We start from the raw sequence: 24,783 nt of genomic DNA, 5'->3' as shown, positions 1-24,783 counted from the left end.
TTACACGGTGATCCGAATGCATTATTGAAAATTATGGAGACAACTACCGGGTTTGAATAAAATCTTTAGTTTAATATAACTAAAATCTACATTCGACGTGGTGCTATGAATTAGCATGTATGTATTGGCCAGTGTGTGTCAGTTTTCGGTAGACCGTGAAGGATAGACTGCCTGAAGGAAGACATGTGACTAGTGTCTCTAGGAACAACTCCGAAAATACACAAACAAAATGTGCCCCTCCGACCAATCGTGGAAGGAATAGACAATCCCAATTACCACCTAGCAAGAAATTAGTGGCAACACTCAAGGAGTTGGTAGGTCATTCCCCCTCCTACATAAAAAAAACACACAACACTTTATAAACAAAATTAAAAACTTAAAACTCGACAAAGACGACATTAGTCAGTTTCAACGTTTCTGCCCTTTTCACTAATATCCCCATCAATGACACAATTCTCCTAATACAGTCTGGTTACTTCGTGTGGCAAAATAAATTCTACCTACAAAAAGAAGGTACAGCCATGGGCTCACCACTATCCCCCCAATCGCTAACTTCTACATGGAAACCTTTGAGCAAAGGGCTCTTGATTCCGCTACACTAAGACCGACAGTCTAGCTTAGATACGTTGATGACGTGTTCGCGATCTGGCCGCACGGGTGACAAATGCTAAACACATTCCTCAGCCACCTGAACAAACAACACGAACGCATACAATTTACCATTGAAATCGAAAACCAAAATGCACTCCTGTTCCTAGACATACTAGTCACACATCTTCCTTTAGGCAGTCTATCCTTCACGGTCTACCGAAAACAGACACACACTGGCCAATACATACATACTAATTCATACCACCATTCATAACACCCATCACAAAAATATGGAGTCATTAACACCCTTAAAAACAGAGCCACAACTATTTGCTCTAACCAGCAAGCCCTGAAACAAGAACTAAAAATCATTAGTGACACATTCATAAATAATGGCTATAACAAAAATAGTGTTAATAAAATACTTTATAAAACTACAACAAAAACGAATCTAGATTACAGTTAAACCATAGCCATCCCATACATTAAAGGGTTATCAGAAAAAATCAACAGAATCCTACAACATTATAACCTCAATGCCACCTTTAAACCACCCACTAAACTTAAAACCATATTCAACTCCTCTAAGGATCCTCTCCTCCCATTAGCACATCCTGGAGTCTATTGCATTCACTGCACCTGTAACTTACCGTACATTGGTGAAACAGGTGAAATGGACAATCCCTATATGCAAGAAAGAACACATTAGACACATTAAATATAACCATTATGGTGAAGCCGGCCTCTCAGACCACGCACTAAACACCTTACACCAAATCAACTGGAAAAGCACCTGCTCCTTACACCGCACAAAAACCTGGTACGAAAGGAAATTTAAGGAATCCTGCGAAATCCTGATAAACCACCCAAATATCAACAACAAAGATGGCATGAAAATTCCAAGGATCTGGATGGCACACATTCAGCCTACCTAATATGAAAGATCCAGCATAAGTCAGGACTCTAGCCAATCCTTAGCTAGTATTAGAAACCATTTCATACCAACTGGCTGGAATGATGGTTATATATGTATATAGTAGACAACACTAATAATAGGACTCTAGTGTTGATGTATAATTTTTCATTTTTATTTTTATTTTTTTATTTTATTTTATTTTATTTTTTATTTTATTTTATTTTTTTTATTATTTTTTTTATTTATTATTTTTTTTTTTCACCAGAGGTCAGGCCAACAATTGTTGTAGCGGTTGGTCAGTGTCTTTAACAAACCAGTTTGATTGTAGTATAGCTTGTTTCCTGTGTATAGTTGTATGCTCCAGAAGATAACCTTGACATAAAGGTCGAAACGTCAAATGTTGATTTTAGTTATATTAAACTAAAGTTTTTATTCAAACCCGGTAGTTATCTCCATAATTTTCAAAAATGCATCTTTGTTATCTGCCACTGTACCCTTTCCACAGTCAATTTATCCCCTTCAAATCCTGGGGACCAAACCTGAGAACAATAGTCTAAGTGTAGTCTGAACACAGCCTTATACTATGGAATGATAACTCTTTTATCTATGCAGGTCAGCGTCCTTTTCAGTATTGCAGCAATCTTCTGAGTTACCCTCATCACCTTTGCAATATGCTCCCTGAATTTCAGTTTTCTATCAATCATCATCCCCATATCTCTTGTCAACCCTACTTCCTCCAGTACAGCTCCTCCAATTGAGTACGCATCCTCCCATCGATGGATCCCAAACCTCAAGACTTTACATTGTGCTGCATTGAACCGACAACCCCATTTATTTGCCCATCTGTCTAGTTTATTCAAATCCTCTTGCAGGGCTGCCACATCTGCACTATTACTGATAACCCTTCCCAACTTCACATCATCCGCAAACAACTGAATGTCTCCTTGCAATCTATTGACAATATCATTGATATAAAGATTGAACAATACAGGTCCCAGTACTGAGCCCTGTGGAACCCCACTTGTAACCTTCTGCTTCCTTGATTATTGCCTCATCATTCACAACTCTCTGATTCCTATCAGTCAGCCAATCTGAATCCATTTGACTAAACCAATATTTAAACCCATGTGCTGCAACTTAAATATGAGCTTATCATGTGGTACCCTGTCAGAAGGCTTTGCAAAATCCAAAAAGATGGCAGTATATGCCTTTCCCTCATCCACTGCTCTTGTCACTTTATTATAAAAGACAATCATATCACTAAAGCAAGAGTGCCCCTTAACAAATCCATGTTGATTCTCACAGATAACATTACTCTCATCTACCCAATGCTGTATATAGTCCTTCACTAATTTCTCCGAGACCTTAACAACTACTGATGACACACACACACACAGGCCTATAATTAGACACTTATAGTCTGCTACCGCCCTTATGCAGCAGCACTATCTTACCTTCCTTCCATTCCCTGGGTACCTTTCCTTCAGCCAGACGTTTATTGAAAAGCCAGGTCAACGGAGCTGTCAGTTCTTTAGCACATTCTCTCAAAACCCGTGGTGAAATACCATCCAGTCCAACAGCTTTATTGGTATCCAGAGTACTCAGTATTTGGAATATACTCTCCTCTTGCACCTCTAAACCCTGATCCTGCCCTATTCCTCTAGAATTAAAACCTCCTACAGGATGAAATACTCCAATAAAGCTCATTGAACAACTCCAGTATGTCCTCTGCATCAGTCACTCTATTCCCATTTTTATCCTGCAATGTCATTCTTCCACAATCATTTCTCCGCCTTCTGGCCACATAGCTAAAAAATTCCATAGGATTTTCAATGGATCTTAGTGCCAATCTCTTCTCATATTCCAGTTTTGCCTACCTCACCATTCTGGTCACTCTCCTGGCCTGCATCTTATATTCTTTATGTATCTGTCCTCCACTCCTCTCCTTGTATATCTTCCATAATCTCTTTTTCAACTGCAGTTCCTGTTTGATATCATTTGTCATCCGCTTTACACCAAATTGTGTCCGTTTCTTCACCCGTGGAATACAGCTTACTATTGCTGCTAACAAATATTCTTTCACAAATTTCTCAAACACTAATGATATCCCAACTTTCGAATTCTTCTCTCCATGAAACTTCCCTAAGTTGATGTCTAAGGCTATTATAATCACCTGCCTTATAATTCCACATACATTCCCTTTTCTTTGATACACCTGCATGTCTGTTCATCTTCCAAGTCAAAACCACATGGTCACGCTCTCCGACTGGTGGGAGAGATCTCATCTCACTTATTATCAGCTTTTCTGATGCTATGACAAAATCCAAAACTCTTGAATCTCTTGTTCCCTCCATCACATGCTGCCGAAGACATTTGTCCCTCAAGAATTCCAGAAATTCTATCCCCATCTTACTACTTACATTTTCCTCTTCCCAGCTTATACTGCTGTAGTTAAAATCTCCCATAACAATCATGCTTCTTGCACATGCCATGCTCAACTGCCTAAACATCTCCTTGTTCGCACCCTCTGTGCTCCCTGGTTTATAGCAACACTCCAATAAACATCCTGTCTTGGCCACTTCTACCTCACACCATATGTTTTCAAAACCATTTGTGTCACTGCCTTCCAAAGTCTACTCTAAGAGGATATAAGTCATCACTTATCATAAGCAGTACTCCACCACCACGTTTTCCTTTCCTATCCTGCCAAAAAACGATGTACCCTGCCACTTCAATTAGGGTTATTATATCATTCGTCAAGCACGTCTCAGAGATCCCAATAATCTTTGGCCAGGTTGATGCTTTCAGTGCCACCAATTCATTTCCTTTATTTTGGATACTCCTGGCATTAGTATAGAGCATAAAAATGTCTCTACTACTTTTATACCTATCATTGTCCCCTCTCAACCCCCCCCTTTTCTTCCCCCTTTCCCCAAGCACCCATTCCCACAAGAGGCCATCCCTGCTACCATCCACCCTGGAAATTTTAGTTTCCCTACATTGACACACTGACTCATTCAGAAAACAATAATCTTTCCAGATGCCTTCATCCTTCCTCATTGAAATGCAAGTGGTCTCTAGCATACAGTTCCCTTCTGTCTTCAAATGCCCTCCAAGCATCCACATATTCCAACCCTCTCTTCTCACACATTCTGGCTATTATGTGATTCGGTATTGCTGCTCTTCTGCTCAGCTCGTCACTATCATACCTGGCTATTGTTCCTCCAGGCAAACACTTCACACGCATCCTATCTTGCACACCACAGATCATTGAGTCACCATACATTACACCTTTCACCATTCCCTTTCTCTTACTGTTTCCATTCTCTCCTCCTCCATCACTCCCATAACTCTCTCTCATTCCCTCTCTTCCACATACCCTATTCTCTCCTCTTGTGTTATTCCCATAACAGCAGGAGAGAGGGAATGAGTGAGAGGTATGGATTCCCATACCTCTCACTCATTCCCTCTCTCCTGCTGTTTCCATTCTCTCCTCTTCTATCATTCCCAAAATGCTCTCCTCTCCTATCCTTCCCAAAACTCTCCCTCTCTCCTACTCTGATTCGCCTTGCATTTATCTCTTCCATTCTTCTCATCTCATTCACAAGACATTCCATCTCCTCTTTCAGCCCATCTATCTCCCTCTGCAAGTCAGTCATTCTAAATCGAAATTCACTCTCCCAAACAAAACCATCTCCGAAACTTTCACAGTCACTCATGCCTTCCACACTATCGACTATCATTTTCTCATTCATATTTTTTTTCTTCATTCTCTCCTTTCACACTACTCGTCTTCCGATATTCATTTCCCATTCCTGGAGCAACTAGGTCAGTTATTGATATATCTATTTCATTTATTTCCTCCCATTGCCTGCATTTCGTGCACACACGCGCTCCCTCCCTTCTCTCACCAGCCACATATCCAACTCCCGAGATGCATACATTCCGCAAGTACCGAATGCCACAAAGTCCCTTATTATATTACTTATTATGGAGTTCTTGGTGACACCCATTTGCGACTGCAGCTGAATCTGCCATCATTCCTTACTGCCAAGGAACTACTAAAGTAATCGTTTACTAAAGTAATTATATATAAAGGCTAAATAAACACTCTATTATATATATATATATATATATATATATATATATATATATATATATATAAATGCTAAATGTATATATACATATATATAAATGTTATATTCATCTATACCAAATAGCGAATAACTTATCTTTTCTTCCACCGCCAATACTCCCGACTGTGATCACACGTTCTCGGTAACCCAAAAATAACACAATATGTAACATGAAACTCTAAAGCAGAACCTCTAAACAACTTGTGTTACTAAGGAAAAAAAAAATGAGAAAAAAAAAACATGTCTGCAAGGAGATGTGCTTTACATTATATGATACTAAGGCAAGTGATGAGAACTTATACCACCTTTTCCATGAGTTGCCCCAGTCCTGAAAGTACTTCAGGTGCAAACTTTGTTTGCTTATGCTTGGATAAAGGATAAAACCAAATATATAATTGGTAGCATAGCAAAGTGAAAAAACTTCCATATACTTGATAGAATGACTTGCAATTTCACATGGACTTACGACACATGTACAAAAAAAAAAAAAAAAAAAAATCGTACTAATAGTGTTGCTATCTATGGTCAAGGCCAAGAACATTTCAGACCACTCTTATACAAATACAATCTTCTCTGAAACTCACTCTATGCATCCAAAAATTTGCAACCATTCCTTCTACACAGCCTACGGATCACGTCATTTACCATCATAACCCTTCTTATTAATTCATTTTTATCATATCAAGATAATATACTTACAATTTTCACTTTCTCACTCTTCACACTTTCTCACTCTCACTCTTATGATAAGTTAATGAGTGTGGTTAGATAAGGGAGAGTGTCCATGTGGTAGAGTGTCTCAAAAAAGGAGGGTAACTAGTAACATGTCCCACTGTTCTGTTCTTGTGCCCCTTCTGTTTTAACTTGTTTGTAAATGATATATCATGTGGACAGACTAGGGATCTTCAGTTGTTTGTTGATTATTCAAGATGGGAGAATTATAAGTAGCACTGCTGATGTTAATTCCTTTCAGGAAGGTATGAATAGACTTTTGACTTAGACAAAGGAATGGGTTGCATTTCGGAGTGAAGATATATAAGGCTTTGTACTATATTGATGATGCTGTACTGCAGGAAGTGGATGAGATTCAAGATTTGAAAGTGATGACTGACAGCAGATTGAAGTTTAGGATACATACTGCAAATGTTGCAAAGACTGCACATCGTAGTCCAGTGCTTTATACAGTGGCACAACCACCTCCTTATCCTACACGTTAGAGTATTTCTTATAGCAGGACTCTAACATGTAGGGTAAGGAGGTGTTGTGCCACTGTATGATACGCTGGTCAAGCCACACTTGGACTTTTGCTCAGATTTGGTTATCTGGATTTCATTGTGATGTGGAAACATTGGAGAGGATCCTGAGATGAGTGATTAAGACAATATCAGAACTCTGAAATGATGGCTATGGAGAGAGAGGTTGAAGGAGTGAAGTAAAATTAGTACAAGGAGAATAGAATAGAATTGCAAGATCAGAAGCTTGGAAAAATGAAACACTCCATGGTCAATGATTGAAAGATATTGAAGGGAAAGTTGACAATCACTTAACTTGGCAATGACTTCAGCAGTGCAGCATCAAGAAAGAGACAGAAGGTCTGACACTTCTGCTCAAGAACAAGCACTACAAATGAATGCAATAAAAGTGAGGATTGAAAAGATCTCTAATGATAGCAAATGCCGAATGTGCAGAGATAAAGATGAGACAGTGGACCATCTAATTAAATCTTGCTGCAAGATTGCAGACTATAAACAAAGGCATAATTGGGTAGCAAAATCTGTATGCTGGAGCTTGTGTATGAAGTACGATTACCCAACTTGCAAAATCCCTTGGAAAAGTTGACAATCACTTAACTTGGCAATGGCTTCAGCAGTGCAGCATCAAGAAAGATGCTGCACTGCTGAAAAAAAAAGTTATTGAAAATCACAGCTAAAAAAAGTTACTGAAAATCAAAATGTCAAGATATTATGAGAATAAAATTCAGACAGAAATCTTGAACATAATATGCCAGACAGCTCTGTAGTCGAACATGTGCAACTTAATGATGTGACAACACCAAGGGATAGTAGAGTAGAAGAAAAAGTGCATGAAAAACTGACAAAGTATAGGGATCTAGAGGTTGAAATTCATTGATTTTGGAGCAAGAAAGCAACAACAGTGTCGCAACTGACATAGGCGCACTAAGGAGCAATACCAAGAACATTTATGAAACCTCTGGAAAAGTTAAGCCACCTAGATATAACACTAACTTAACTCCAGAATATGGCATTTTAAGAGACATCTCATAGCAAATGCTAACGTCTCATAGCATATTGATTATGTGATTATGAAGAGCTCATGAGACAGCTTGCAGGTGTAGCATGGAATGAGGAGTTAGCTGGAAAAGAGATCAATGCAGCTTCGGGGATTTTCAAAAATTATTTTGTAGATGCAATGTCTAAATGTATTCCAAAGGTGAGAAGGTTAAACAAGGTGGGTGTGAGATGGATGAATAAAGAGATTAAGCATGCGATACAGAGAAAAAGGGCATTGTGGAGGCAGCATAAGAGAAGTGGAAGTAACCAATTTCATGAGGTCTACAAAGACCAGGCAAGGAGGGTGACTTGGTTGGTGAGAGTAGCTAAAGAGAGGTATGAACAGCAGTTAGCTAATGAAGCCAAAAAGAATCCTAGGGAGTTCTTTTGATATGTAGCCAGCAAAAGAAAGAATGATTATGGAAGGATGACATTGATTGGAGGAAATGGTATAAAGACAGCTGATGCAGAATGTGTGGTGGAGATACTTAATGAGCAGTTCATAAAGATCTTTCAATCTTGTGAATGTGACTTCATGGAGAGATTGAGAGCAGTTGATGATGGGGAGGAGAGACTGACTGTAAGTGAGCAAGAGGTGTTTGGGAAATTGAGCAAACTAGATATAAATAAGGCTGTGGGACTTGATAATATATCACCGCATATTCTGAAGGAATGTGCCAGAGAGTTGACACCTGCCTTGACATATTTTTTTAATACGAGTCTTGCACTTGGTCAAGTTCCTAAAGAGTGGAAGGAGGGCAAGATTGTGCCACTTCATAAAGGAGGTGATCGAACTCAAGCATCAAACTATAGGCCTCTCTCTGTGTCAAGTGTTGTGGTTAAGTTGTTGGAGAAGCTTGTGAGAACTAGGATCCAGAGTTGGGTTGACAACAATGGTATAATATTTGATGGACAGCATGGATTTGCTAAAGGGAGGTCATGTTTTAGTAATCTACTTACTTATTACAATAAAGTTACTACTTCCTTGGACAGAGGAGAAGGATACGCAGTAATATACTTGGATTTTGAAAAAGCTTTTGATAGAGTACCTCATGATAAGTTGACAGACAAACTAGAGCAGATAGGGTTGGATATTAGATTAGTGCATTGGATTGGAGACTGGCTATCTGATAGGTATCAACTAGTTGTGTATGGGGGTGCGATATCCAGGAAAAGGAAAGTCACTAGTGGAGTGCCTCAGGGGTCTGTTTTAGGGCCATTACTATTTAACTTGTATATTAATGATATTGGCGAAGATTTGGATGGAGATATTCAGTTGTTTGCAGATGATGCAAAGTTGGGACGAACCATAAAATGTAGTGAAGATGTTGTAGCCTTGCAAGAAGACTTGAATAAATTGAGTGATTGGGTAAGCAAATGGAGATGTGAGTTCAATGTTGCAAAATGTAAGGTTTTAAAATTTGGAAAACAAAGATGGGATGTAGAATTTATGCTTGGTGAGAATATATTGTTGGAAGTATAGGAAATAAGAGATCTGGGGGGTGATAGTGGATAAGGATCTAAAATTTAGGGGACACATCGCCAAAAGTCTTTGTGAAGACAACACAAAGACTTCTGGGAATGATGCAGAATACACTGATGTGTAGAAGTAGGGAGATTCTTGTTCCATTGTATAAGGCTCTGATTAAGCCACACATGGACTATTGTGCCCAGATTTGGTCACCGGGTTTTCAGAAGGATGAAGAGATGTTGGAAAGGGTCCAAAGGCGACTGACTAAGGTAGTTTCTGACCTCTGGAATGTTGAGTATGAAGAAAGATTGAAAAGATGTAATTTGCAGAGTCTGGTGGAGAGAAGGAAGAGGGAAGATATGATAGAGACCTACAAGTTGGTAAGGGGTTGTTATAAGATCAATGGTGGAGAAGTTCTAGAGAGAATAGTGGGAGATCAGGGGAGAACCAGAGGTCATCCCTGTAAACTGTATAAAGAGGGTGTGAGTAGGGGAGTGAGAGGCAGGTTTTTTTCGTGCAGAGTTGTGAATGATTGGAATGCCTTGCCTGAGAGTGTGGTGTCTGCAAGTCGTTTGAATGTGTTTAAGACACGGTATGATGAGCTGTGTGTGTGATAAAAGGACCTCCCAGATGAGTCTTTGACTCCATGAGGTCTTGTTTAATAATAATAATAATATGATGATGATATCCAGTCTATTCCTAGGCCATTGGATAAGGCTCAAATTAGACTCCTTTGAAAGTCAAATATTTCATTTTTTGATTTCATGCTTCTTGTTACTCTTTGACTGTGAAGTCTATTAATTGAATATAGTAATAATAATAAGCAAGGAGTTTACTTAATCTCCAAGCTGAAAGAAAAAAAGGTGAAAATTGTTGGTTAGATTACCTTGCAGTATCAAGGGAAATTAAAATAAACATTTGATTTTCATAATGAAAGATCAGTGGTGAAGGAAGGGACTTATGGTTAAGAAGAAAGTTAAGAAGAAGAGGAGGAGGAGATTAAGGAAAGAGACATTTCATGATTGTGAAGGAAAACATTTTCTAAAAAAAAAAAAAGAAACAATATGAAATTTAGAGAACGTGAGGATAACACAACAAATTCTTGCAATAATGTGGAGGACTAGCTTGTACAATTAAGAAGATTCTGGTTCCATTGTACAAGACCTTGATTAGGACACATATGGACTACTGTGCACAGATTTGCTCATTTGGTTTTCAAAAGGATGAAGAAATGTTGGAGAAGGTCCAGAGTAGATTGACCAAAATAGTTTTTGATCTTTGGAATGTTGAATATGAAAAAAGGTTGAGACAATGCAAATTGCAGAATCTAATGGATAGGAGGAAGGGCATGATATGATAGAGACATACAAGTTGGTAACGGATTGGTAGAGGATTAACATTGAATAGGTTTTCATAAAATGGAGGACGATTGGGGGAGAACAAGAGATCATCCCTGGAACTTGTATAAGGAGGTGTGAGCAAGGGAGTGAGAAGTGTTTTTGCATGGAGATTTGTGAATTATTAGAATGCATTGCCTGAGAGCATGGTGTCTGCAGAGAATTTGAATGTGTTTAAGGCACATGTATGTATGTATGTATGTATGTATGTATGTATGAGGGTATCAGCAATAAAGAATGCTGTAACTCCAGGAATTAGAAGTGATGAAGGCTGATATTGCAGGTATCAGTGAAGTGAGGTGGACAGATACAGGCATAATAAGAAGAAAAAATCACACTATAATCTACTCTGGCAGTGACTTACACCTTAATGGAGTAGTGCTTGTCCTAAGTAATAGAATTGCAAAATCTCTACAGGAATATTGGCCTATAAATGACAGAATCATAACAGCCAAAATAACTGCACCACCATTCAATCCTGTATATTATCCAAGCATATGCGCCAACCCAAGATCACCCAGATGAAGAGTTGGAACAATTTTATGAAGACATCCAAACTGCAATCTCCAGTGCTAAGTCAGATGATGTTATTATAATGATGGGTGACTTGAATGCAAAAGTGGGCTCAGAAAAATTCTCAATTTGCATGGGAAACCAAGGGCTTGGAATCAAAAATTAAAGAGGTGAAAGATTAATTCAATTCTGTGAAACCAATGACCTAATAATTGCCAACACACTGTTTAAACATCCTCCCAGAAGACTATATACCTGGAAAAACCCTGGGGACATCTATAGAAACCAAATTGACTATATTATAATAAGCAAAAGATTCCGAAATGCAATAACACAAACAAAAACATATCCTGGAGCAGACATAGAATCAGACCACAACCCAGTGATTGCAAAAATCAAAATAAAACTTAAGATACCAAGCCAACCATTCATAAGAGAAACTTATAATTCAGACTCACTTAACAACCAAGAAGTTAAAGACTGCTTTATAAAAGAATTCACAAAATCCCTTAATAAGTCTGACACCACAACTCACACAGAAAACAGAACACCAATTGATGAAATTAACATGAACTGGCAAACATTCAAGAATAGCATCAATGAAGCAGCCAAAAATACACTCCCACAATTAAAAAGGAAAAGGAATAAACCTTGGATGAATGAAAAAATACTGACATCGATGGAACAAAGAAAAAAGTAAAAGAACAAACCTGAATATAAAAGCATGAATAAAGAAAAAAAAAATGCAGGAAAGCCAAAGAGGAATGGATATGGATTAAATATAAATGTATAGATATAGAAAACCTTGATAGAAAACACAGAAGCAGAGAAATGCATGAAAAGATCAGAGAAATGACAAGCAGGACAAATACAGCAAATCATGCAAGTGTCATTAGAGACCATACTCTAATGGATAAAAAAGAAATCATGGAAAGATGGATTGAATACACAAGGAAATTATATGAACAACAAAAAAATGATATTCCTGAACAGACTGATTTAGAAGGACCATCCATTTTACTCTATGAAATTGAGAATGCCGTCAGAAAACTAAAAACACATAAAGCTGCAGGAATAGATAACATCTTGGCAGAATGGTTGAGGGCTCTTGATGAAGGAGGACTGAAATTTCTAACAAAACTATGCAATAAAATATACAAGACTGGATTTCTACTCAAAGATATTAATCACTCAATTTTCATTCCAATTCCCAAAAAATCAAAAGCTACAAGATGTGAAGAGTTCAGGACAATCAGCCTCATCAGTCAAAAATCAAAAGTCCTCCTATAGTTATTCTTGAAAGAAATAAAAGAAAAATAAACATAGAAATAAATGATACACAAAGTGGCTTCAAGGAAAATGTAGGTACAAGAGAAGGTATTTTCAATGTCAGAACCATCATAGAAATATATCTAGAAAAACAAAAAGATGTGTACCTCTGCTTTATAGATTACAAAAAGGCATTCGACAATGTCCAATATGAACAATTAATTGATATCCTTTCAAAAATAGGCATGGATGGAAAAAACATTAGGCTATTAAATAATCTTTACTGGGAACAGACTGCATCTTTGAGAATAAATAGAGAGAGAGATCTCAGAAGAATTCCCAGTTCAGAAAGGTGTGAGACAAGGCTGTGTCTTTTCTCCGATTCTCTTTAACCTGTACACAGAAGAAATATTTAATAAAATTAGTAACCTCAAAGGAATCACTGTAGGGGGCAGAAATATTAATAACCTAAGATATGCAGATGACACAGTTCTTCTAGCTGAAAACAAATATGACCTCAAAACTCTTATAGATGATTCCCTCAAGTATAGCGAACAGTATGGCCTCCGTTTCAACTTTAAAAAGACAAAAATGATAATTTCAAGAGAAAAGAAAATACCACAAATATGCATCAATATAAAAGGAAATAAATTAGAATAGGTGCAAAAATACATATACCTCAGACACTTGATCACAGAAAATGGCAGGACAGAAGATGAAATTAGAAAAAGGATTGAAATTGCAAGGTCAACTTTCAACAGGGTGAAAAATCTACTAACATCTAGAGAATTAAATCTGAAAACAAAACTAAGAATCTCCAAATGCTACATATGGTCTAATTATTATATGGAGTAGAGACGTGGACACTCTCCAATCTGAGCGTGAAAAAACTGGAGGCCTTTGAAATGTGGATGCTGCGAAGAATTATGAGAATATCATGGAAAGACAAAAAGACAAATGAAGAGATACTAGAGATGGCAGGCGTAAACAGGAGCCTGATGAAAGAAATTAAAAATAGAAAAGTCGGATATTTTGGACATATTCTGAGACATAACTGTCTACAAAGGACACTTCTCGAAGGAACTTTTGAGGGAAAGAGAAAGAGAGAAAGACAAAGACTGGAGTGGATGAAAAATATAGAAGACTGGACCTATCTCTCATATGAGGAATGCAGCAGAGAGGTGAGAGATAATAAAATACTTGAACATTTTAAATAATTAAAATGATTTTAATACTTTATTTGAAAAATACAAGTAACTTGCAAAGACCGAATCATGTGACTGAAAGCATTGTGAGAAGTGAGTCTGGTTCCACATCTAGTGCTACTTACTTTCTTGTTTTCGTGAGTTTTATTATTTGTCTTTACTGATAAACTATTATTATTATTATTATTATGTAAAACCTCCAGGGAGTCTAAAGGCTCGAAAAGGGAGGGCACCTACTCTACAACTCTCCATCTCCACCACTCAATCTACCAACTACAATGAACTGCAACTACCTTCATCACCTACACCAATGCCATCAACCGCCAACCACAATGACTAGTATTTTCACGAACAGTCACAAACATCCATGTCCACGGGATTCAAACCTGCAGCCTTTTGGCAGGAGAGGGGATATGCTAACCACTTGACCAACCAGGTTATTATTTTTCATGGATAATTTATATAAATTCATATTTCATTACGAACAGTAAATGAGAGGAAACACAAAGGAAGTTGTGGCATACATTTTAAAACCATCTTAAAAGAAAACCAATTTGAGAACAAAGTGTGGCCTGATCAGGGTCTTATACAATGGAATGATAACTCTTTTATCTCTGCATGTCAGCGTCCTTTCTCAGTATTGCAGCAATCCTCTGAGTTACCTTCACCACCTTTGCAACATGTCCCCTGAATTTTGGGTTTCTATTAATCATCACCCCCAGATCTCTTTGTCTTCCTTATTTCCTCCAGTACAGATTCTCCAATCGAGCACACAGCCTCCCATCGATAGATTCCAACCTTATCTGTCACCTCGTGGATGTCCTGGAGGCCACCACCATGAAATTGGTGCCTTGGGCAGTCATTCACAATATGATTGTCTAGGTCACAGGGGAACAGTCACAATAAGGGTGGTCTGACAGTCTCCATTTATGCAGTAGGTAGCCACATCTGCCCTGGTTAGTTCTGATCCTGTTGATAGATGACCATACTCTTAAATACTATGTTATACGCTCTACTGTAAGCTAATTTACTTATGCAATACTATAAGTATAAACTATATTTAACTATACTAAATAATGAAAACTTATCTTCTTCTCTTCCACCGCAGATGCGTCTGACTTTGCTCTTGCCTTCTCGGTAACCCAAAAATAATACAATATAAACAACAAGTAAACTCTAAAAGCAGCACCACTAAAGAACATTTGTATTACTGAAAAAAAATGTAGCACAATTTGTGACAGAAGTCACAAATTGTGCTACATTTTCTCTACACTGTTTAAGAACACTTTTTTTTAACCACAGCTCAAATCTACTGCCACATGCCACACTATAGTTCCCAGTTGTCTCCTAAGCTTTTCATAATCACGAGCCTTATACTTCCGCATATATCCCTTCTTAACAGAAGTTCTCATATGACTGGCTACAAACTAAGTGATCACTTTTTGATCACTCTCACCAACTGGGATAAGATTAGACACTCCATTTTCAATCATATCCTCTGATTATATAACCAGATATAATACTTTTAACCTCGTGTGCACCTTCCATTACATACTGCCAAAGATTGTTGTCTCTTAAGAACACAATAAATTCATTCTTCTTATTCTCTGATGCTATCTCTTCATTCCAATCTATATTGCTGTAATTGAAATCACTCATAATAATTACCCTTTGCTTGCTCTCTAAGCCAAGTTACCTATACATTTGTTTGTCTTCAACCTCTACATTTCCTATTTTGCAGCAATACTCAACCAAATATCTCATTCGATCAATCTGCCACTTTTTTTTTCAAAGAGCCCCCATAGCTCAATTGGTTTTGATGATGCCCATTGGTTGGAAAGAGCTGGGTTTGAATCCTGTCTAGTGTACAAAGAACCTTTATCAGGACTTTTCAACTGAATGTGAGTTACCCAGTCTAATTCAGGGGTGGCAGGGTTTTTCCTCCCAGAAACTCAGGTTTTTCATCCAAGAAAGCAGGCAAACCAGCCATTAGAACATATGTGCAATTAACAGACATAATAACAGTGGCCTCATAGCCTGAGTTGCTTTGGCTGTAAATCCAAATAAACTAAACCACTTTTTCCTTTTTTTATTTTAACATTGTGTGAAGCTAATTCCCCCACCATTATCAGCAGCATGATCTCACGTAGTCCAATCTCCTGCTCATTTATATTATCTCTGATTTCCACTGATACCTTGTTTGCATCATTGATTCTTCATTGCAGCAGTCTTTCTAGGTGACGTACTCTAAAACCATTCAGATGCAGTCATATCACTTTTATACAATTTGGTTCATCCTCAAACTCATCCCAGACATTCACAAACTGCACTCCTTTTGCTTCCCACATTTCTGCTAAAATTCCATTTAAGATCTTTACTCCCCACCACAACTCATCACTGTCATAGCTGGGAAACACACAAACTACTCCTACTATGCTGTTGTCTTTCACTCTCCTCAATAATCTTTTGATATCTACCTCACATTATTCCTATGCTCAACCAAATCATTTGTTCTAACCACAACCATTAACTCCCTTGCATGCTTACTATTTATTCCAGTGCCTCAATCACCCTGTTCATCCTCCTACTGAAAAACACCCTCCTTGTGTGCCTTCTCATTAGCCACATGTTTTATAATAGAATCTTCTTATAGTGCTACTGAAGTCATTTGCTACTTCCTTTTCTCCAGAATCTTTCATTTTATTCTTTCAGACCTTTTTGTTTGTATCCAACATACATCTAATTTAATTTTTAATACACCTCATCTTAATCATTTCATTCTTTAATTCTTGGATACAAGCAATCGTTACCACCATTGTCCCATCAGTTAAGCTTTCTTCATTTTTGCAGTCACTTTTCTGTTTGTTATTATCTTTTAGCTTTCCTTCTTTTCTGATGATACTTCTTATACATTGACGTCTAAAAGCTAAGGATGAACTACATTTTTAAATGTATATAAAAAATTTTTCATTACAACAGCCAAATATGGACATAAATTTATTGCCAGCATACTAATAAATTACATTATACAAAAAATGTGTTATAACGTTTGTACAAATTAAATTGCCATGCATTTTTGGCATATTACAAATTTCCTAAGGATGTAGTGAAGGAATTAATGTACAGTGCTTACAGAAAACTATGCAGAAAGACATTTCAGTTATGGAATATATCCACCCCAAACTGCAATGCAGCCCTCACAATGTCCTACCATGCTTAACAACAAGTGATTTAGGAGTTCTTGAGGAAAACTGGCCCACTCCTCCTCCTTCAGGGCAAGGATAAGGAGTTGTTTCTGTTCTAGAGAGGAATTTTGAGCAGCAATGCATTTCCATACCGTGTCCCCAAACATGTCCTATGAGGTTGAAATTTGGGGAGTGTGCTGGCCACTCAATTCAATTAATATCTTCAGTCTCCAAAAGTATCTCCACTGCTCATGTATGATGTGGTGTGGTATTGTCATGCATAAAAATGAATTCCTTTGCCTGTAGCACCATGGAACAATTGAACATGATTGAAGAACTTTGTTGCAATATTTTTCACTAGTCATATTCATATAACCTTAATGGATGTATCCAGCACTTGTAGCTCGATACATCCATTAAGCATAATGCCTCCCGAAACAATGACCCCACCACTGCTGTATCTATCCCTTTCAAGAACATTCTCATGATGGTAAGCAATACTACTTTCATGCTAGATCAGGTAGTGCCTAGAATCAGAGGAAAGACTAAAACGACTCTCATCTCTAAAGAGTACATTAGTCCATTGGTGTCATGTCCAATTTTTATGGATACAACACCACTGAAAACATGCTCTACGATGAGCTCTGGATAAAGGCCCCAGACTACAGGTCTTCGGGCATATAAGCCTACTTGTTGCAGACATGATGCTACAGTTTGTCAAGATATCTGTGTACCTGTGCTTGAATGGAGCTGCATTGCAAGCTGACTTGGCGTCATGCGTCAATTATGTTTTGCTGTTATAACCAAAGATCTGTCATCATGCTCTGTGGTGACCTCTTAGCAAATGTTTGAACACATTCCATTGGTTTTGAAATGCTTTCCAGAGTCTGGATACAATGCTATGTGCGATTCCAAACTCTCTGACAATATCAGTAATTCTGTTGCCTTCTTCAAGCTTTCTAATAATTCTTCATCATAACACTAATTATGGGTATAGCCGATATTGGTCTGTTCCAGTCTCATTACCCATCCAATATCCCTTTTTTGAGGTCTACCCTGCCTTTCTTTCCAATTGGCATATATTTTAGTATTTGTTTAGGATATCGGGTGTTGGCCATTTGGTTTACATGTTCTATCCATGGGGTGTGTGTTAATAATTCTAATAATTCTTTCTTGCGTGAAATCATCTAGATGATGTCTTTGAATACTACAAGACATCCAACTTTGCAACTTTATTCCTTCACAAAAAGAGCTTCCTTCAAACACAATTCACTTAGCATAGCCCTTTATCCTGTTGAGTGCGACAACATGACCCTTTAGCTCACGATTCAAAAATTTGAATGTGTACCTGTTTTCTACTCAAAGTTGTCAGTTATACAAATTGCCACATGTTGATTCATCTGAATTTGTGGTTGTAATCTTCAGAAATAGTGTTCATCATTAGGTTTTGGATAAAATGTAATAATAGCACATATTTTCATATTATTATTATTATTATTCAGGCCTCCATGGAGTCGAAAGACTCATCGTTGGAGGTCCTTCCTAAGAACATAAAGTCTGTCAAGACTCATCGAAGGGAGATTCCCCCCCCTAAGAAACACAAAGTCTATCATACCACTCCTTAAACTCATTGACCGTTCTCGCTCTCACAACTCCATCAGGCAATGCATTCCATGGTTCAACCACCCTACACGCAAAGAAACCACTCCTCACCCTCTTGCTCACAGTTTCCTTTCGTAACTTCGGGATGGCATCTTGTCATGACTCCTTCCTGCTGTTGAACCAAGTGAAAGAACTCCCCAGTGTCAACCCTGTAACCACCTCTCAACAATTTAAAAGTCTCAATCGTATCACCTCTCCTTCTTCTATCCACTAAACTCTGCAGTCCACATTCCCTCAGCCGATCCTCATAACTATCCTTGTACAGTCCTGAAACCATCTTTGTACCCTTTCCACAGTTAATTTATCCCCTTCAAATCCTGGAGACCAAATCTGAGAACAATAGTCCAAGTGTGATCTGATCAGAGACTTATACAATGGAATGATAACCCTCTTATCTCTGCAGGTCAGCGTCCTTCACATAATTGCAGCAATCCTCTGTGTTACCTTCACCACCTTTGCAATATGTCCCCTAAACTTCAGGTTTCTATCAACCATCAATCCCGGATCTCTTGTCTCCTCTACTTTCTCCAGCATAACTCCTCCCATAGAGTATGATGCATTCCATCGATGTTTCCCAAACCTCAAGACCTTACATTTTGCTGCATTAAACTAACATCCACATTCATTTGCCCATCTATCTAGCTTATTCAAATCCTCTTGCAGGGCTACCACATCTGCACTATTACTAATAATCCTTCCTAGCTTCGTATCATCCGCAAACAACTGAATATCCCCTTGCAATCCACTGGCAATGTCATTGATATAAAGGTTAAACAATATAGGTCCTAGTACTGAGCCCTGTGGGACCTCACTTGTAACCCTCTGCCTCCTTGAAACTGCTCCACCATACACAACTCTCTGATACCTATCAGACAGCCAATCCTGAATCCAGTTGACCAATCTGACATCCAGACCCATGCGCTGCAACTTAAATATCAGCTTATCATGTGGCACCCTGTCAAATGCCTTTGCTAAGTCTAAGAAAATTGCTGTATATGCCTTTGTTAAGTCTAAGAAAATTGCAGTATATGCCTTCCCCTCATCTAATGTTCTTGTAACTTATTATAAAAGGCTAGCATATTGCTAAAACAAGAGCGCCCTTTCACAAATCTATGTTGATTCTCACAGATAACATTACCCTCATCTGCCCAATGCTGTATACGGTCCCTCACTACTTTCTCCAAGATCTTAACAACTACTGATGACACACAGACTGGCCTATAATTAGACACTTCCATTCTCTTACCACCCTTATGCAATGGCACTATTTTACCTTCCTTCCATTCCCTGGGCACCTTTGCCAAAGCCAGACTTTCATTGAAAAGCCACGTTAAAGGCACTGTCAATTCCCTAGCACATTCTCTCAAAACTCATGGTGAAATACCATCCAGTCCCACAGCTTTACTGACATCCAGAGTACTCAGTATCTGAAACACACTCCCCTCCTGTACCTCTAAAACTCGAACCAGCCCTATCCCTCTTGCATTAAAACTGACTCCTCTAGGATGAAATACTCCAATAAAGTGTTCATTGAACAATTCCACTATGTCCTCTGCATCAGTCACCCTATTCCCATTTTTATCCCACAATATCATTCTTCCACAGTCATTTCTCCTCCTACTGGCCACATAGCTAAAAAATTCCCTAGGATTTTCTTTGGATCTTAGGGCCAACCTCCTCTCATATTCCAGTTTCACTTTCCATACCACACTAGTCACTCTTCTCGCCTGTGTCTTATATTCTTCATGCATCCTCTCTTCACCTCTCTCCTTATATCTCTTCCATAGCCTCTTTTTCGCATGCAATTCCTGTTTAATATTGTTTGTCATCCACTTTACTCCAAATCATGTCCTCTTCTTCACTCGTGGTATACAACTTACCATTGCTCCTAACAAATATTCTTTCACAATTTCCCACGCACTAATGATATCCCGGCCTTCCAATTCCTCCCTCCATGAAACTTCCCGAAGTTGACGTCTAAGACTATTATAATCACCTGCTTTATAATTCCACATAAGTTCCCGTCTCTTTGATACTCCTGCATGTCTATTCATTTTCCAAGTCAAAATCATATGGTCACTCTCTCCAACTGGTGGGAGAGATGTCATCTCAGTTATTATCAACTCTTCTGATGCTATAACCAAATCCAAAACTCTTGAACCTCGTGTTCCCTCTGTTACATGTTGCCTAAGACATTTGTCCCTCAAGAATTCTAGAAATTTCATTCCCCTATTGCTACATGCATCTTCCTCTCTCCAATTTATACTACTGAAGTTAAAATCCCCCATAACAAACATTCTTCTTGCACCTGCCAAACTTAGCTATCTAAACATCTCCTGGTCCCCATCCTCTGTGCTCCTGGGTCTGTAGCAACACCCCACCAAATATCCTGTTTTGCCCATCTCCACCTCACACCATATGCTTTCAAAATCATTAGTGTCACTCCCTTCCAAATTCTCCACTCTTAGAGGACATAGGTCATCACTTATCATAAGCAGTACCCCACCACCACCACCACGCTTTCCCCTCCTATCCTGACGAAAAATGCTATACCCAGCGACTTCATTTCCTGTTATTATATCCCCTTCTGTCAACCACGTCTCAGTGATCCCAGTAATTTTTGGCCAGGCTGATGCTATCTGCGCCACCAATTCCTCTCCCTTATTCCGGATACTCCTGGCATTAGTATAAAACATATAAATGCCGTTGTTTCTATACCCAGCATTATCCCTTCTAGACTCCACTGGGCTCAGTGCCACTTGACATCGTCTCCCTTTTCTCAAGTATCCATTCCCACAAGAGGCCACCCCTGCTATCATCCTCCCTGGGACACACTGACTCGTTCAGAACAGCAATCTCTCCAGATACCTACGTCCTTCCTCATTCAAATGTAAGCGGTCTCTCTCGCATACAATTCCTCTCTTTCCTCAAACGCACTCCAAGCATCCACACATACCAGTCCTCTCTTGTCACACATTCTCGTTATTATGCCATTCAATATCACCGCTCTTATGCTCAGCTCATTATTACCTAGGCAATATTTCTGTTGAGGGATATTCCATTAGCCAACTCTTATGGAGGCCTTGTTTTACTGGAGAACCAGCATGATATCTGATTATGTGTATATTGATTTACCAGTTATTAAAATATGCATAATACAAAATGAACTATTAAAATACTATATTAATGGTGATGTGATTTGATTGTAATCAATAATGCAATAAATTGCATTATTGATTATTTAAATGCAATAAATCACAAGAAAACATAATGGTAATATAGTAGTGACAGAAATTAGAAACTGAATGAAAGGAAATGGTGATGTGACATTAAATTATGCGAGCTGGCACACAAAGCATGGATTATGTCGATTGATGCAAACCATTGCTAAATTCTCAATGTTCTATAGTAACTTTATAAAGCAACAATGCATATTGTTGCTTTATAACAAAACAGTGTGTTTTGTTATAAATTCTTAATATTCTATAGTAACTTTATTACAAAACAGTTAACAGTAACACTGTTGCTGTTACACTGTTTTGTAATAAAGTTGACAGCAACACTGTGTTGTAATAAAGTTGACCAGGAAGGAATAGGAAACAATGTAAGATAAGACTCACTCACAATTTTAAGCATTCTGAAAAACATATAGCAATCTGCTTGAAGCTTGAACAAAGAAAATATTTGAAAATCAATGTTGATTTTCAAATATTTTTCAAACGTAGTTTTACTATTGTTCAAAAATAGTAGGATTTTTCACCTCCTGTTGGAATGAAAAGAGATAGGTAAAATATGTCATTATTTATCTTTAGAAGGGTTCTTTTTAATACTCTAATTTTCACAATTTCATAAATTTAAAATATTCAACAGTCCATTATTCACACATGAAATCTTTTTCCATGAACCACCAATGGTAAGCATATCAGCAGTTGAAAAACACTATTTCAGACCAAAGAATAAAATATGAATAATCTAACTATTAGCTGCAATATAATGATTTTATAGAGCTTACATAATTAGCAAGTGATTTTCTTTTAGCAACCATTTTGGATCCCGTGAGAGTCATTGCATAAACACCAACTTTTTGATTATCTTCTTGTCGTATCTCGAAAGAATACGAATGGCGAGGAATTGTTAAATTGTAGACTTTGATTCTCTTGTTTATCACATTACTTTCGCTATTCCAGTAATCATAAGTGACATTGGCAAAAGTCTGTAAGAAGAGAAAAAAGTATACAATGGTTTTTACATTGTGTTTTATATAATATATTACTATTATTTAATTAATTAAATAATTACATAATTAAGTGATTATATAATATACTATTATTTAGTTACCATAAGAGTGAATATGAAAAGACCACTGCAGCTGCCACATATCTTAATTCTGCTTAAAATGATTCATCTTCAATAACCTTTGTGCACTCCCTGGTGCATTTTATTAATCTATGGTTCAATCTTTTTTTTTTTTTTTCACTGTATAAGCATTTTCTTCTGTATCTATCTCTTTTTTTTTTTTTTTCATGTGATTCCCACCCACAAAAGATTGTAAACCTTTCATCACAGGTTCCAAGGGAGTGGAAGGAGGTTAAAATTGTTCCACTGCATAAAGGTGGTGATAAGGCTGTAGATTCAAATTATAGGCCAATCTGGAGTTGTGGTGAAGGTACTGGTGAGAATTAGGATATCGAAATGGATTCATAACAGAAGTATTCTCTGTGGTTATTAGCATGTCTTTGTTAAACTAAAATCATGTTTCACTAACTTACTTGCACTAACTTGTATACTATAACAAGGTATCTTGGGCATGGGAGATAAATATACAGTGTTGTACTTGGATTTTGCGAAAGCTTTTGATAGACTGCCACATGACAAGCTGGTAAATAAATTGAAACAGATGGCACTGGATAACAGACTTCTGAGTTTGATCGGTGACTGGCTATCAGATGGGTATCAGAAAGTTGTATATGGGGATGCAGTATCCCAAAAGAGAAAGTTCACTAGTGGTGAACCGCAGTGGTCACTTTTGAGACCATTGTTGTTCACTTTGTATGTTAATGAGAAATAGAGCCTCCATAGCTCAGTTGGTATAGTCGAAGCCCTTTGGTTAAAAAAGACCTGGGTTCGATTCCAAGATGTGAGGAATCTTTATCTGTTCCCTTTTGACTAAAGGTAAGTTAACTGGTCTCATATGGAGTTAGAGGATTTTTTTCACCCTGAAACTCAAGTTTTTCATCCCTCAGAACAGGCAAAATGGCCCCGTAAACACATATGGATCTACAGTCATAAAATACATACTTAATCTCTTGTTAGGAGAGCTCATTCTGTCCTAAGGGATGGGGAGGAAATGGGGGGAACTCCATACGAAATAAATAAATAAATAAATTATATTGGAATGAGTTTAAGTAGTGATATGAAGCTGTTCACAGATGATGAAAAACTGAAGAGAGCAATGCAGAGTCAAGACTTGAATAAATTGCATGAATTAGCAGGTAAGTGGAAATGAAGTTCAATGTTGCAAAGTGTAAGGTTCTGAAATTTGGTAAGCAACGATGGGATGCAAAGTATAAACTTGGTATGGAAACTTTCAAGGAAGTAGAGGAGATGAGAGATCTAGGAGTGATGGACAAGGACCTGAAATTCATGGACCACATTGAACAAGTTGTGAAGATGTCACATCGGATAATGACAATGATGTGGAAGACCCTGATATGCATAGAGAGGTTACCATGCTATTGTATAAGGTCTTGAACAGGCATCATATGGATTATTGTGCACATATTTGGTCGCAGGTTTTTCATGGTGATAGGATATTTTGGAAAGGGACTAGAGAAGATTCACAAAGGTAGTCAGTAGTCTTTGGAATGTGGAGTACAAGGACAGATTGAGAGAATGTAAGTTGCAGAGTCTGGTGAATAGGAGGAAGAGGGGGGATATGATTGAGAGGTATAAGCTAGGCAGGGGTTGTTATCAGTTTGACATGGAAGAGATTTTTCATAGAATGGGAAAGGGGAGTAGAACAAGGGAGTCATCTCTGGAAACTATAAGGAGGGTGTGAGCAAAGGAGTGAGATGCAGGTTTTTTGCGTGGAGAGTCATTTTTGAGTGGAATGCATTGCCTGAGTGTGTTGTGAATGTAGACACATTA

The 24,783-nt window shown here is 37.9% G+C and overlaps 1 protein-coding gene across 1 annotated transcript in view; it reads right to left on the bottom strand.

Annotated features, from left to right (window-relative positions):
- The window catches only part of LOC150095133 (uncharacterized), a 489,238-nt gene that overhangs the window by 292,095 nt on the left and 172,360 nt on the right, over positions 1–24,783 (bottom strand). The window contains exon 7 of the mRNA XM_090410959.1: positions 22,649–22,849. Within this exon, the coding sequence (XP_090267085.1) occupies positions 22,649–22,849 (201 nt within the window). The remainder of the gene's footprint in view (positions 1–22,648; positions 22,850–24,783) is intronic.

The sequence above is a fragment of the Typopeltis vanoorti genome, chromosome 21 (genome assembly GCF_054136105.1).
Source record: "Typopeltis vanoorti isolate ZY-2024b chromosome 21, IOZ_Tvanoo_1.0, whole genome shotgun sequence".
NCBI classification, from domain to species: domain Eukaryota; kingdom Metazoa; phylum Arthropoda; class Arachnida; order Uropygi; family Thelyphonidae; genus Typopeltis; species Typopeltis vanoorti.
This window is presented reverse-complemented; position numbering and strand designations above follow the sequence as displayed.